Source organism: Euleptes europaea, chromosome 8 (genome assembly GCF_029931775.1).
Source record: "Euleptes europaea isolate rEulEur1 chromosome 8, rEulEur1.hap1, whole genome shotgun sequence".
Lineage (NCBI taxonomy): Eukaryota > Metazoa > Chordata > Lepidosauria > Squamata > Sphaerodactylidae > Euleptes > Euleptes europaea.
Window position 1 is genome coordinate 46558969 of NC_079319.1, and position 16550 is coordinate 46575518.

A 16550-nucleotide genomic window follows, 5' to 3' on the forward strand; every position below is an offset into this window, starting at 1 on the left:
GCACAAGCATGTGTTTATTCATACAGAATGCCATATAGTTGTTATGCATTTTCTCCACCCTCCTCTTCAGGCAGCAGTTACTATTCCACCTGACACTTAATGAAGTTTCATTTGTGGGCTACATCACCCATCACAACCACTGCTTATAGCAAGCATTTGCAACTGGATTTTCCTGTGTGAACAAGATCATCCAGTTCACAAAGGATTGCTGAAGTACAATGACAATGCAATATCCAACAATGTGTGGATGCATCCATGGAAAAGAACTGCATCTCAATAAAGCAGTGCAGTTTGCAAAAACATTTGTTCGGTGTGCACACGGACAGATCATTTACATGTTGTTTGTTCACACATTCTAAAAGAATGGCCAGATTGGTCTGTGATAATTTACCTGTTGCTGGTTTTTATGTTATAGCCTTTAAGTGTTGCCATTTTTTTAATTTAAAATATTTCTATCCCACCTTATCTCCTTAGATTTTAGATGGTGAACAGTACAAGTTGCAAGGACATAAATGATAATAGTCCAATTTACAACACTGGCTACATTAAAATAGATTAAAATACAAAATTACAAATTTAAAAGCACTCACAATTTAACACACACAAATTGAAACACACAGGATCAACACACAGTCGGATCTGCACAAACAATTCACCCTCCACCAAACGGTCTCTGAAATAAGACTGCCTTACATACCTTCCTAAATGTAGCAAGGGAATCAATTATCATTGTTTCCAGTTCAAATAAATTACCCTCTTCTACAATCTACAAGTTTTTATTACAATGTATTACAAAGCTAGAAATGTCCTTTTAAAAGTAGAACAATGAAATACATACCAACAGATTTAGCTGCTGAACACTTTGCAAAAGAATATGCAAAACTGGAGCCAACTGAGTAAGGACAGCCATTCCAAAAGGATCAATATATCAGTTCTTACCACCAATCTACATTCATATAAGACTGTATATGGTGAGTAAAAGCTCACCTGACTAGGAACAAAAGAACTGCCCTGCTAGTTCAGAGCAAAGATCCATCTAGTCCAACATCTTGTTTCCCACAGTGGTCAACAAGATGTCTTCAGGGAACCCACAAGCAGGGAATGAAGGCAACAGCTTTCCCTGTGGTTGCTTCCCAGCTACTGATGTTCAGAGGGAGGCCTGAGTCCACCATCATAGTTAACAGACCTATTCACAATGAATTTTCGTAGTTCCCCTCGAAAGCCATCTAACTAGGGCTACCACTACATCTTGTGGCAGTGAGTTCCAGAATTTCATTATGTATTGTAGGTATAAGATACCTTCTTACATCTGTCCTGAATCTACTTCAAGGAACTTGAGTTCTCTTCTACAATACAGAAGAACGGCAAGCCCTGCTGAGCAAAACCCAACATGGCTTCTGTCAAGGTAGGTCCTGTCTCACTAACCTATTAAGAGTTTTTTTTAAAATGTCAGTACACAAGTGGACAGGAATGAGCCTATGGACATTGTGTATTTGGATTTCTAAAAGGCTTTTGACAAAATCCCTCATCAAAGACTGCTAAGCAAACTTCATAGTCATGGGATAAGAGGACAAGAGAGTAGGAATCAATGGTCAGTTCTCACAATGGAGGGATGTGAGCAGTGGGGTCCCTCGGGGATCTGTGTTGAGACTGGTGCTTTTCAACCTATTCATCAATGTCCTGGAGCTGGGGATGAACCAAATTACTTAGGGTGGTTAAAACAAAATCAGACTGAAGAGCTCCAAAGGGATCTCTTCAAACTGGAGAAATGGGCATTAAAATGGCAAATGAGAGTCAATGTGAGCAAGTGTAAAGTGATGCATACTGGGGCACAAAATCCCAACTTCACATATACACTGAGGGGATCTGTGCTGGCAGCGACTGACCAAGAAAGGGATCTTAGGGTGGTAGTGGATAGCTTGATGAAGATGTCAACCCAATGTGCGGCTGCTGTGAAAAAGGCAAATTCCATGCTGGCCATAATTAGACACAGAATAGAGAATAAAACTGCTGCTATCATACTGTCCTTATACAACTCTATGATAAGACACTTGGAATACTGTGTATAGTTCTGGTCACCTAAAAAAGGATATTGCAGAGCTTGAGAAGATGCAGAAAAGAGCAACCACAATGATCAGGGGGCTAGAGCAAATGCCCTATGAGGAGCAGTTAAAACACTTAGGGCTGTTTAGCTTGGAAAGAAGGCGGTTAAGGGAAGACATGATAGAAGTTTAAAAAATTATGCACAGTATGGACAGGGAGAAGCTTTTCTCCCTCTCTTATATTTCTAGAACGTGGGGTCATCTGCTGAATTGTGGAACTCCCTGCCCCAGAATATGGTTCCCCTGGAGAAAATGGCTACTTCGGAAGGTGGACTCTATGGCATTATACCCCATTGAAGTCCCTTCCCAAACCCCACCCCCAAGAGTTCCACCCGCAAAATCTCCAGGTATTTCCCAACCCAGAGCTGGCAACCCTATTGATATCCTTTTTTGAGAGGGCATGACCAGAGTAGTACACAGTAACCACATCAAGGATCTATATAAGAACATTGCAATATGGGGCATTCAGTATTAAGTCCCTCTCCAATAATCCCTAGAACAGAATTTGCCTTTTTCACTGCTGCACTACTCACTGTCATGGCTTTCACAGAGGTGTTCACAATGATCCTAAGGTAACTTTCTGGTTAGTTACCTTGTGTGGGTTTGTTACAGTTCTGGCTGGGTCTCATTAATGCTCTTCTTATCCACAGATTTCTAATGGTGTTCAGTTGCATCACTTTTTGGCATTGTTAATGCCTGTTGGCCAGGAAATACATGACATGTTGATCTATATAGAATGTTCTCGTGCCTTTTTTAAGCTCAAAATACTGAGCCTTGTATGACATAAATGTTCAGACTCTGTGTTGTTTTTTTCTTCATTTGGGAAGAAGTACCTTCAAAATGAATCACAGATCTGCCAATAAAATGCAGTTCATTGGTTAACCAGTGACTAAACATATAAAATAAATAGTCCATGATGATTCAGAGAATAGCCATAAAGTACTAGAAAAAAAGTAACAAAACTTCAGAAAAACCCAAAGGAAAATATGAACTGGAAAAACCTCAAACATTAGATCTAGCCAATAATGGTAGCATTCCAAGAAATCTTGGGAAAGCCTATTGAGTGATGTAAATCTGAGTACCTTAGAGACTAGGTAGCATGAAAATAAAATTAAAAATGTTTAAAGCCGGACTGAGTATTGTTCCAGAAATTCCATCACTGGAAGAAATTTTGCACTAACACAAAAGGGATTAAATAGTACAGGTATTTTACCCTGAGGAAAAAACAATAGAGAAAACATGCAGATGAACTGCAAGGAGTTGCAGGGAGGCATCTGATTTCCCCCCCACACACACTATTTCGGTTTTCCCTTCCCTGAAAGTCTCTCCCCATTTTAATGCCCATTCCTTCAGTTTGAAGATCCTTTTGGAGCTCCTCACAGTCAGTTTTTGTTTTTAGCTTCCTTACCTCCTTTCCATCCACCAGCCAGCCTACCTTTTCTACTACCCTGTCTTCTCTCCCCCTGGCAACTTCTACCCAGGAAAATTATGGCCTAGTTCTGGGTCCAGTTGCACAGTGGTGGTCACTGGGCGCAGCTGCATGGTGGCAAACCTGCAAGGACTTGCGGGGGGGGGGGCACTTCACTTTCCCCTTTCCCACTACCCACACTATTTCCTTTTCCCCTCTCCCTACATTCCCCATATCTTTCCTTTTCCCAGCTTCCTTCTCTCTTTCCTACCTGCTAACCAACCTATCTATTACCTGCCCTCATCTTCAGCTATATTTATTATTTTATTTATTTATACCCCACATTTCTTCACAATGGGGACCCAAAGCAGCTTACATAATTCTCCTCTCCTCCACTTTATCCTCACCACAATCCTGTGAGGTAGGCTAATGATATATAACTCGCCCAAAGTTATCCAGTGAGCTTCCATGACAGAGCAGTGATTCATACCTAGGTCTCCCTGATCCTTGTCAGAAACTCTAATCACTACACCACACCAGTGGTGAAATCTGTTTGAATTCTGTTGTTCAGCATTGACGGAGGATTCTGACCTGAGAGCAGAAGAATTTAGGAATATAATGCAAGTGGCAGCTGTCTGTTCTAGATGGGGTCACAGCCTGCAGATGTGCAGCCAGGCAATTGCTGTGGCTTGATGCACCTTTTATCTGCTGATGTTGGCTCCATCTCATCCTCGATGACAGGGGTGTGGCTACAGGCACCCATGCACTGGCATGGCAGCCTCACAGAATGATTACTGTAGTGCATACTGAGTACAGGCGCTCTGAGGAATGTTACCATACAAAATGAAGCTCAAATCTGTTGTCTCAAATGTAAATTCTCAAATTGAAAGATCATTTTGAATTGAATTCATATTCGATAGACTTTACATATCATATTCATAGTTAAATCGATCTCATCCGATCTTGGAAGCTAAGCAGGATCGGCCCTGGTTAGTACTTGGGTGGGACATGATCAAGGAAGGCCAAAGTTTTTACATAGAGGCAGGCAATGGCAAACCATCTCTGTTAGTCTTTTGCCTTGAAAGCCCTATGGCAGGGGTGCGGAACCTTTTTCCTGCCAAGGGCTATCTGCATATTTATAACATCATTCGGGGGCCATACCAGGCAAAGATCTCCTGGTGGGGGGGGGAGAGGCTAGAGTTGTCAGGTCTCCAGCCACCACCTGGAGGTTAGCAACCCTAGGAGAGGCTATGAAGAGAAAGAAGGGGAGGGAGGGAAAGAAGGGAGGTAGGTAGGAAAGAGAGAGAGAGACAGAGACATAGAGACAGACAGACAGACAGACAGTGGCTTCTCTCCCACCCCCCCATACACACACACGCAAGCACCTGGCCGCATGAGCAGCCGGGCGCAACCCTGGCTTCTCCCCCCCACCCATACACACACATGCAAGCACCCGGCCGCGCAAGCAGCCGGGCACAATCGGGGTGAAGCCTTCCTGGCTTTCTCACACACACACACACACATGCGGGCGGCCCTGTGGAAGCAATGGCAGCAGCTTCCGCAGGAGAGTCTGTGGGCCGCAGCCAATGATGTCGTGGGCCGTAAATGGCCCGCAGGCCGGAGGTTCCCCACCCCTGCCCTACAGGATCAACATAAGTCCGCTGTGACTTGATGGCACTTTCCACTACAACATTCTTTAGCTAATTATATCATTTTTATGTGAACATGCGGATAGAGAAGATGGTTGAAAATAATCATACTGATATGACTAACATTTGTTTCAGATTTTCAGTTATTAGTACACTAAATCAACAAACAAGGTAAATTTGAGACACCACAAGAAGAAACTTATAATTTAATTCTGATTTAGCAAAATCATTTAAAAACACAATGAGAGAAACAAATAAAAGTGTTAATCAAGTTAGCTTGAATCTAAATTATTTATTGAACATAACCATCTAATAACAATACCATTTCATTGCAAGTATGTGTACTGCAAAGTATAATAACAGGGAGTCCAAATTAGAACAAGCTAAGGTACTATAGCCAAATGCAATATTAAATATTGGGATTTACATAAGTACTCATGTGTTGACTTAATAAACTTTGAAGTCTATCAAATTTGAATAGTACAGCAAGAGCAACCACGACTATTTGTGTGTTTGTTTTTTGAACTTTTTAAAGTTTTCCAAAATAAAATCAATCCAGCCTTATAACTATCAACCTAGTTTATTTTGAATGTGCACTTGCCACTACGCCGGTTTAGATGTTCTTGGGACGATCTATTACACATCACTTCTGTGCAACTGTGTAAATTAAGAGAGCTATTATAGAAGCAGAAAAATGACTCGTGATGAAATTTCTGTCAGCAACCAAATCCCATTAGTTCCCTAGTTTCTAAACCCACATGGGGAAAAAGTCTATGAATACTGTTCTTGTATATTGCTCTTCAAACACCCTCAAAATTGGGAACTGGTTAACACTACTCTTGTTCTGTAGAGACTTGCAAACAAGGCCACTTCCAGAGGGCATCCAGAAACCCACTTGCCAGGGGGTAAGGATCTCTGGCAAAAAGGATATTAATCAGCTCACCTCCTCTCCCCACAGCTCTCATTTGAGCTGCTGTTTGGAGTAACAAAGAACAGCAGGAGTAATTTTCCTCCAGGTCAGATTGGCCTGGGATCCCGGAGGGGGCGGGTTTGGCCATCATCTGGGCATGGAGAAGGAGTCACTGGGGGTCTGGGGGGGAGGTAGTTGTGAATTTCCTGCATTGTGCAGGGGGTGGGACTAGATGACCCTGGTGGTCCCTTCCAACTCTACGATTCTCTTGTTTGTTTGTTTTTTTAAATTTTAGCCAAGCCTCACAAGGGATTCCTACAACTCCCTCAAGACAGCTGGGAATGCCAGAGGGCAAGGCCTTATCTCACTTGCATCAGTGAATGGAGAAGAAGGTAAAGCAGCAGGACTCTTTCCATGTCTCACTTTCTGCATACTCCAGCATCTCAGAGGAATCTCTCCCTCTACACCAAGCCCACTCTGCACAAGTATCACTTTGTCTATCAGCCCTGGTCAAGGTGTAAACCGTCCAAGGCAAAGAATAGCTGCCTTATTAAAACCTGCATACAGAATTATAGATCGTCTCTAAATGTGACATCTACCCTTAGAAAATAAACTAATTTGGGAAGCTGGTAGAACTGCTGCCAGAATAATGTGGCTAGGACACTGCTTAAAAAGTTTCTGATTCAGCTTTTCTGGATGAAATACGTATTTTGGAAGGGGAAAGAGATTACTAATTTTAAAAAACAGACTACACTTTTAATTCTACAAGAATATTGTTTGAAGAGAAAAAGATTTTACTTCAGCTACAACAGAACACAATTGTAGAATATTAAATTCCAATATATTACATGTATGTTGTAAAAATGTGACTTCTACTTAATCAGAAGGTTTCAAAATGTCAGCTTACTGAGGGCAAAGAATTCTTTCAAGGATAAAAAGTGATTTTGGGGAGAAATTTTTAAGTATTTCAGTTATGTTAAGTATCCCTTAAAAAACAACCTAGTTTAAAAAAGAAATGTGAGTACAAACATGAAAAGTTGCTAATAGAATCTTAGAACACTAAATCCAAGCCTCGTTATCAAAATATTACATAAAAACCTTACTTTTCTCTTCTTTTATATAAATCAGGGCAAAAATATTTTTCTTGTGCAGTCAACTATTGTTCATAAATATAATGGGTCATGTATATTATAAATCCATATTACTGCATGTATATAAAAGTGAAGACTTTTTTGTTTCGTATGGAATAATCGCAATAGCAGTTACTGGCCCTCCTTCTAGTGTTGTTTATGTGTTTTATGTATAATTTTAATTGCTCAAATATTTTTTTATGTTTGCTGCCTTGCAGACTCTGATAGGGTAGAAAACCAACATAAAATATTTCAAATAAATGCAAATAAATAAATATATTAGTTATTATTATGCAAACTGTAAATATTTAGACTTTCAACCAATACTCACTATCCCATTAAAGCCACCAATCTGCCCATTAACTATTTCTTTATTTACATATTAAAACCTTTCTCCAGGGAACTCAGGGTGGCATTCATGGCTCTTCCAAGCCCACTTTAGCTTCACAATAACCATATGAGGCTGAGTAGGTTGAGAGAGTTATCGGCCCAAGGCCACCACGGAGCGTCATCATGATTGAGTGAGGATTTGAACCTAGGTCTTGCTGGTCATGTCTACCATGCCAACATGCTGGCTCTCAGCCACATACTGGCTACCAAGAGAACAGTTCTAAAACTTTCTGGGCACTTAACTCTTCAAGCAAGCAGTCTTATTCAAGCACAGACAATCCTTAAATCAGTCTGGAGAATTAGAAAACAAGCCATGAACTTGTATGTTCCCTCTGCGCCCCTCTCTCTTGAAGCATCCCTTGGAAAAAGGGCTAAGAGGGGTCCTTAATGAAATCCATAACCCCCACCCTATTGAGCACCTTTAATTTTAGCCTCTCCCATCAGCCCTTGTAAACCACATCTACCATTCTGATTCTACATGGAGTTTTACAAATTATTCATACAAATCTGGCATCATTGTGAGCCAGGTTGACAAGGACATATGCGCAGAACTCAAGAGCTTGGCAATTTTTTGCCCTTTTAGCTTCAGACCACAAACTGTAAAAAAACGAACAACCAGGTATTCCTGCTCAACTGCACTGAAAATGAGAGACTTATGTTACCATGAATGTTATTTTTTATTGCCATTACCAACCACACCCCCAATCTGCAGCACTAACCCTCTTCCATTTGTTCTAACTAAGCTTATGAGAGGAGATAGTCCAGAAAGGGAGTTACTGGGCTCACCCAACAGGACCCCCACAGGAACAGATACAGGCAGATGGCACGGCAGTGATGCACAGTGGATTATTCCTTTCACTAATCAAACCCCTGTGGGCCAGTGAACTCTCTGTACCAGCCTTTCCCTATGCTGTTACAAAATAACGTCAAGCCTATAGAATTTGCAGGCACGTTTTGTTGCAAGTAAAGAGCCCAGCTGCTAGGCTAAAGTCTGACTGCTCAGGCAGCCATTCTGCCCCTGCCTCCACACCAAAGGCTTAAATTGGATTTCCCTAACTCTTTCCTGTACATCCCCCCCCCACCCCCGCTGGAGTTCAAGTGTATGCACTTCTCAACTTGGTCTTAGGATTTTTTGGGATCCTTCCTGACATTGCCCTGGATAGAAGGGAAGTTTTACATCATTTAGTGAGGCACTTTTCACTTGGCTGAAAAGTTCCTTCAGCCAGTGTATGTAGTAGATTCTGAGGCAGCTGGAGTTCTTGTGATAATAGATTCTGATGGTGGACCTGAGGGAACATTTGACCCAACCAAACATGTATGTGTGTGTGTGTGGGGGGGGATGGACAGGTAGTAGTCAGCTGGTTTAAAAAGCCCTACTTGGGGTCATAATATGAACGGATCTGGATACAGTAATCAAAACAAGGCAAAGCTAGACCCAGAGCTCAGATTGCCCTCCAGAGAGACATGAAGACGCGATCCAGGTAGGGGGACCATGAGGGAGCCCTTGAATGAAGGTGGAGGACAAAACTCTCCTGGCGCCTTCTAAAATGGTAGATAAGGGGGCACAAATCACAAGGGGGGGCAGGACCCTCTCCTGTCACTCAAGCACTGCTTGCCTCCAAACCAAAATCAGAAACCATGTTTCCCTAGGTATGACATGAACAACAAAGACTAACCATGGTTTGCCAATTCAGGCAACACACCATAGTGCCATTAACAGGAAATTGAGAAACGACACCCAAGGAACACACAAGTCAGTGTGCCTTCAAGCCATGATTTAGAGGATTGTCTGGATTAGTGGTCTTGCAAGTATATCAAGAGAGTCAAAAAAAGAGAGTCTTTATCCAAACAGAAACAAATTCCGCAAAGCAAACTCATTACAGCTGCACAGCCAGATATTCTGAATTGCTCCTTCTTAGGTAATATAAATACTCTATTGCAAACTCATGATTTTAATTCTATAGCAACAATTAGCAACCACAAGTTCCTAAAGAATTATAAGAATTAGAAAATCATCTTTATTTAAACCAATCTACCTTTTCAAGAATCTTTAACACTCTTGTTCTCATCAATTGCATCCAGAGCTATGAGTAACAAAGTAAACCAAAATTACTGCAAGAAGTTGCACAACAGATGAGATGCACACGCTATTTTCTTTTGTAAACCAATACTGAGGAAATAACAGTCTAATGGTAGCCTAATAGCATCCTGCTGCATTACAAATTGCTACTATATTTGTTCATTTTCATAAACAGGCTTCCATTTCAGTTGATCTTGGCAGACTTCAGAGAACAAGACCAGCTGAGGTTATAAAAATTTCATGGTGGCTGCAAAGAATGCACCCTGGTGAAATATGAACTGATCTATCTTCCAACTTCATACCCCAGGTTTTGGATTATTCGTGGATTTGGAATTGAAATGGCGCTCCCCACTTTTGACGGGGTCCAGCTGATTCTTGCTGACTTGGTTCATAGCTTAGGCATGATAATTGATCCAACTTAACTGCTGGAGAAGCAAGATGATGAAGCAGCAAAAAACAACAACAACACACACACATTGTATCAACTCCATTTAGCTTGGAAAATGGCACTCTACTTTGACATTGCTTACCTAGCCATGTGGATCCATGCTATGGTTACCTTAAAGTAAAGCTACTGTAATGCACTCTACATGGGCCTGCCCTTAAAGAGAACTTGGAATCTCCAGTTGGTCCAGAACACCACAGCTCTGCTAGTATAGGGTGCTAAGCAAAATCTGCATACCACTCCCACTTTGCACACATTTCACTGGTTACCCATCAGATACCAGGCTGAATTCAATGTTCTAAGTATCGAATTGTCCCTAAAAGCTAAAGTGACTAAACTAAGGCTATTGTATTTTGAGATGAGAAGACAAGTCACAGGAAAAGACAATAGTGTTAGGAAAAGCTGAAGGTAGCAGGAAAAAAAGGAAGACCCAACGTGAGATGGATTGACTCTATAAAGGAAGCCACAACCCTCAGTTTGCAAGACCTGAGCAAGGCTGTTAACAAGAGGACATAGGGTTGCCACGAGTCAGAAGCATCTTGTCAGCACTTAACACACACAAAGGCATTGGGCCCACATACCTGCAGGACCACTTCCCCTGCTATGTTCCACTGCGACAGCTCTGCTCATTAGAGCAAAGTCTTCTTAAGGTGCCACCCTGCAAACAAGTAAAATCAGAAACTGCCCATCTGTGTGCATTCCCTGTGGCAGTTCCCACATTACAAAACGGCCTGCCCAAGGCTATTAGGAAGGCCCCCATGCTTCTATCATTTTGCAAAATTTGCAAAACAGACTTGTTCTGGAGGGCATTCTTGTAGAAGGAGCAAAGCTGCAGTATAACAGATCAGCTCAGGTAGTGACTTTCATTGGGGATAAAGTTTTTTATATACTGATTGTCTTGTTGCCTGAAAGAGATATGTTTTCATGTGTTGTTCTTGGGGTTTTCCCCCCTGTTCTACAATCCCTGGCCAGGAAACTTTGCTGTGAGAGTCAAGTGTTGTTTTACTTTGTAATCTACTTACTGATTGATTGAAAAGTTTTTATTTTATATACTTGTAATCCACCTTGAGTCTCAGTAAGAAAGGCAGAGTATAAATACAAATTATGATGGTCTTAATAATTTAGTATTTCCCCATCCAGAATAATTGAATAAGCTGACTTCACTTATTATGTGACAGATAGTCAAGAACACTGTACCTATTGCCCTGCTCCAATCATACTGGAAAAGATACTCAGAATTGTCCAAAACTACTTAATCTCTTGTTTTTCTAATTTCAGGTAAACAACCACTGACCTGTATATTAAATATTGCTGTGATAAGGAAATCCTGCACTAGTGAGTTAGGAAGTCAGAGTATAAATGATCAAACACGTAAAAAAGAATGCCTGCAGTTAATCCCTAGCATAGAATATATTCCATCCTAACTAGCTCTGCCCCGTGGCGCAGAGTGGTAAACTGTAGTACTGCAGTCCAAGCTCTGCTCACGACATGAGTTCGATCCCAACGGAAGTCGGTTTCAGGTAGCTGGCTCAAGGTTGACTCAGCCTTCCATCCTTCCGAGGTCGGTAAAAGGAGTACCCAGCTTGCTGGCGGTAAAGGGAAGATGACTGGGGAAGGCACTGGCAAACCACTCCGTAAACAAAGTCTGTCTAGTAAACGTCGAGATGTGATATCACCCCATGGGTCAGGAATGACCCGGTGCTTGCACAGGGGACCTTTACCTTTTTAACTAGCTCTACAGAATATAGTTTTTTGGAATATTTTAGCAATCAGCTCATTCTAAATGAAACTCTTAATTTTTATCCCAAATATGAAAGATTGCCTCTGCAACCTTAAGAACTGGGCGAGGTCATCTGTTATCTGTATATTATGCTGATTAGGTAATAATTTAAATTCTGTTCAACTGTACATGGTGTCCTGTACACACACACTTAAAAACTGATGGAACTGATCCAATGAAGTATGTTGAGCAATGTATAAACAAATGTTAAATCTTAATTTTACCTAACACATGTGAGTAAACACTTTTAATGAGCAATTTTGTATTTTAGTAAGAAAAATGCACCCTGACCTCATCAGATTGCAGAAGCTGCAGGGGCAGCCCTGGTTAGTAACTGGATGGGAGACCACCAAGGAATACCAGGGTTGCTATGCAGAGGAAGGCAATACAAGCCACCTCTGTTAGTCTCTTGCCTTGAAAACCCTATAGGGTCACTAAAAGTCAGCTGCAACTTTACAACACTTTACACACACACCAGAAAAATGCATTTCAATTTATCTCGAAGGAACAGGCCCAAGGAGAGAGAAATATATATATTTAGCAAATTAGATCTTCCAACTTCCTACTAAGATTTTTTTAAAGTAAGATAAAATCTACTGAAATGTTTGGTGTCAAAATCTGCATTCCCTATTTCCATTTCCTACTAGAACTGTTCATAAATATGTTGTTTTCTAAGTCAGTAAAAAGGAGAATATTAAAGAGATTTCTTAAATAGCTATACAGGCCTAAGAAACTCCAGTAGTACAGACTAAATGTGTATAGGCTGTTCCAGGAGGGGGAAAAAACCTTTAATTCCACAAATAATTCAAACATTATTGTTGCTTCACCGACTGAAAAAAAAGGTTTGAAAAAAATCCCACCAGTCAGGTCTGTTTAACTGAACTGACAGCAAATACAGTAATACTACTTCTAAACAATACCCACATGAAATTTGCTATCCAATATTCAGCTGAGCAAACACACTTGCTTCTTTTGTTCCAGAGCTACTACACAACACAGCTTCACCAAATATTTTTGTAACGGTTTTAGGGACAGTTTCATTTCCTGCAGCTTGCTCAATGGCATGAGCTGGAAAAAAAATGTGGCTCTAGGGTGAGGGAGGGGAAAGGGGCGGAAACATAATAAAGAAGACATGTATGATTGCGTTTTATTATTCTTGCGTTTGAAAGCGGGAGGCTGAAAGAAGCCCCCCCCCCCATCGAGTTGCATTCTCAGTTCTATTGTTATAGGTATTGAACTGAGCAAACCAACGATCTTAATAATCTTATCTTGGGGAACATATTGTCAGATATGTTAATGCAAGGAAAGGGGAGGGGATCCTGCTGCCAAAAGGAACATGCCTAGCCATTAATCAAAAACGCTCAGAACCGTGACAAAGAACCTAACCCACCACCCTCCTCCTTCCCCAGCAAGAAATGCGATGGGAATGTAGCACATCAGAAAGGGAGGAGGAGGTCAGTCAGCGTTGCCTGCAAAACGGCACAGTCGACATGCGCAGGCAAGGTGCTTTGCCCCTCCAGAAGCTGCTGCACAGCCCACCTTGTTTCCAAACCCGAGATTCGGGGGAGGCATTTTTTTTTTTTTAGCGTCCGCCTGAAACCCTGACCTCTGCTGTCAACCTTTCCGCCAATCAGGGCGCGCAGTTCTTACAAAGCTCCATCAATCTGGCGGTTTAGCATCGCAGCCTGCAGTTTAATCTAGAGGGTTCCATTTTCCCTTCCACACCGCCACAAGCCCCCCCCCTTTCCCCCTTTCTTCTGGTCCCCTGCCTTCTCCTCTTTCGCGGTCCCTGAACGCCTCCTTTGCAAAAACGCAAGCTGACAGCGGCGTTGCAGTCTGGATCTTTTTGCACGGGGGGCGCGGCGTGCTTATCCGCGTGCAAAAGCAAAAAAAGGGAGGAAGGAAGGAAGTCAAACCCCGACAAGACACAGGGAGCCTATTCACAAGATGTTTTTGTCAGCCGGACAATGCCAAAGGCTCGACCGGCTAGCATGCTTCGAGAGAGGGAGCCGCGCCAGATTCGGTTTAAAGCGCCGCTGGGTTTTTTTGTCTGTTTGCTTGTTTTGTTATGCAATAGCCTGCAAGCCTCCACCCCGCTCTGCTGCAGTTTCCCCATGCCTGTGCGCGCGCGTGTGTGTGTGTGTGTGCACGCACACGTCCGCGCGCGCCCGCCCGCCCAGCGGAGCCGGAGAGAAAGGGAGCTCGCTGGTTACCTGTAGGAACGCTCCCCTCGCACCGTGTGCTTCCTGAAAGGGATGATGGTGCCGTTATCCTGAATGATGTCGTTGTTGTTCTCGCCATTTGGGGACAGCGCTTGGGTCGGTCCAGGCATTGGGGCGCTCCCGAGGCAAGGCGAGGCAAGCCCTGATCCTGTGCGGGGGGGAGGGGGCGCCGGCCGGGCTCTCGTCTGCTCCTTCGCCGGGGCTTCTGCCCGTCTCCCTCGCGCGCCCCCCTCCCCTTTCCTCGCGCGCCGCTGACGTCACACAGCCGGGAGCCGCGCTCTGGCCACGTGACAGGGCTCCCTCGCCATGGCAACCAGCGAACTCATCATATCGGCTCAATTCGCACAGGGCCCTGAGAGCGCGCGGCCACGCCAGTGCGGCCTGCCCGGGGGGGGGGGTTAGGCCTAACATCTGGCGCGCCGAGCGCTAAGTTTATGCGCCCACCCCCACCCCTTCAAAGCACGTCCTTCCTCTATGGCTTCCCTTTTAGTCCCACATTCGAAAAATGCAGCTGCATATACAAAAGGAGCCAGCTTTTTTATATTAAGGGTGTGCTTATGGAGGGGGTGGGGGGGCCAACACTGACCATTTTTAAAATCTCTCCCTACTCCCCAGTTGAAACAAATAAAAAAAAACCGGTGCAACGTGGAAAGACGTTCCCGTTTTAGTCCAGATTTAAGTTGCATGCAACCACAGCCGCCGCACTGAAATCGAAGCCTGATGGGCGTAGACGCACCCAAAAAAAAAAAATGCGACAAAACGCTTGCTTAAATTTGCGACGTTTAAAATCAGGGGGCTCTCTTTTTAAACGGCCGTTTTATAATAAGTCACACTGGCTGAAGCTTGGGCGAAACACGGTGTGTGTGTGGGGGGAGGAGTTCTCGATGGGCAAAGATGCTGGACTGCACCACATCAAAGGGTATATTTACATGGCTCTTAAATCATCTCTTAAAATAATAGGTTTTCAAGGGAAGAGCCACGTACATTTTCGCCGTGCTAAGCATAGAGACAAGCAAAGATGCAGCGTGTGTGTGTGTTTTACAGCCCCTCGCACTCAGCCGCACCAGTCATTGTTTGTCCTACATTTCAGAGGGGGGGAAAAAGAACCAAGCCTTTTTTTTCCCAAAGCCTCATAATCCACCATCATCTCTACCCCTGATAATACCAAGTTATTTTTGGTCTCCAGCTACTGGAATCGGGATCAACACCAGTCTCTCCCATACTAAACCCAGATGTCAGCAATAATCCAAAAACCAGCAACAGGGGCACACAAGCTCTCATTTCTCCAGTTTTTTTCTTTCAGATTGAAGTTACTTATAACAGGTCCTGACCTTGGCAGGTTTCCAAATGACTTCTTAGTTCTTTATACAATGATGTAACTCTTGCCTTTATTTATGGGGGTGTTGTTTTACAATGGCTTGAAAGTCTGACTTTCACAACTGTTTCTGTTCCTAATAAGCATTTTTCTTCCTGTTTCTGTTACAAACTGCTAGCAGGAAAGGGTGCTCAGACAAAGAATGTGCTGAAATCACCTTGAAAAGTTCAAATACATTTTAACAGCCTCAGGGCATTTACTGAACCTATGTGATGGCTTTCTTCCTTTTGAGTATGCTTGCAGAAAGGAGGGGGATGGGGGAAGTAGAGGATGTAGTGTATTTTACAAGAAGTTTTTTGCATTACCATCTTTGTTAGCATATCTTTAAATAGCCATGTTAAGTATGAGCTGTTCACAGCTCAAGAGCTATGTCTATCAGTCAGGCTCTTTGATCTCCAAATGCCCCTACATACCAACAGTTCTCAGCTGATTAACATGATGTGGTAAACAAATATTTTGTCTTAGGACATATTTTAAATTTCAAGAAGCAATAATTACCAAGGGCTGGGGGAGGGGGGGTAAACCAGATTACATCTTTAGCCACTATTGTCTTACTATTCCTTCCACCAAGTAAGCTTTTGCCTAGACAGTTTCATTCAGATGAGAGGGGATAGGCACCTTTTCTGAAAATCCCTAGACGTGGTTACAACCCAGATAGTTGCCATCAGTTGCACATGCTGTTATAGTGGTGGTACTAGATGATGAAGCAATTTGCATTTCTCCCATGCTGTTCCTGTGAAACACAGAATGATTAAATACTTCCAGGTTAACTAAATAGGACAAGATAGAAGTTGGAACATATGGAAAGAAATGACAGTGATTTAAGGGGATTGTAAGGCCATTGGAATGTACACTTTCTCAAAAACATGTGGAGAGGAAATAAGGTATAGGTGTTTGTATGTAAATGCTAGGGCTTTCCATGCCAAAATGGGGGGGGGGAGGAGCTGACATTCTTTGTAATAAACAGAAACATAGATATTTCAGTGGGCATTTCAGAGGCCTGTTGGAATAGAGAAAATCAATGGGATGCTGTTATCTCTGGATATAAACTCCATTAAA

The 16550-nt window shown here is 42.7% G+C and overlaps 1 protein-coding gene across 3 annotated transcripts in view; it reads right to left on the reverse strand.

Annotated features, from left to right (window-relative positions):
• The window catches only part of MAPRE2 (microtubule associated protein RP/EB family member 2), a 73102-nt gene that overhangs the window by 39703 nt on the left and 16849 nt on the right, over positions 1-16550 (reverse strand). Inside the window, exon 1 of one of the 3 annotated variants that reach the window (XM_056854380.1) lies at positions 14108-14234. The exons of 1 other annotated variant lie outside the window; for it this stretch is intronic. In XM_056854380.1, the coding sequence (XP_056710358.1) occupies positions 14108-14226 (119 nt within the window). In that variant the 5' untranslated portion in view covers positions 14227-14234. Of the gene's footprint in view, positions 1-14107; positions 14235-16550 lie in introns of those variants that run through there. One more of the 3 variants, XM_056854382.1, reaches the window with a different exon arrangement.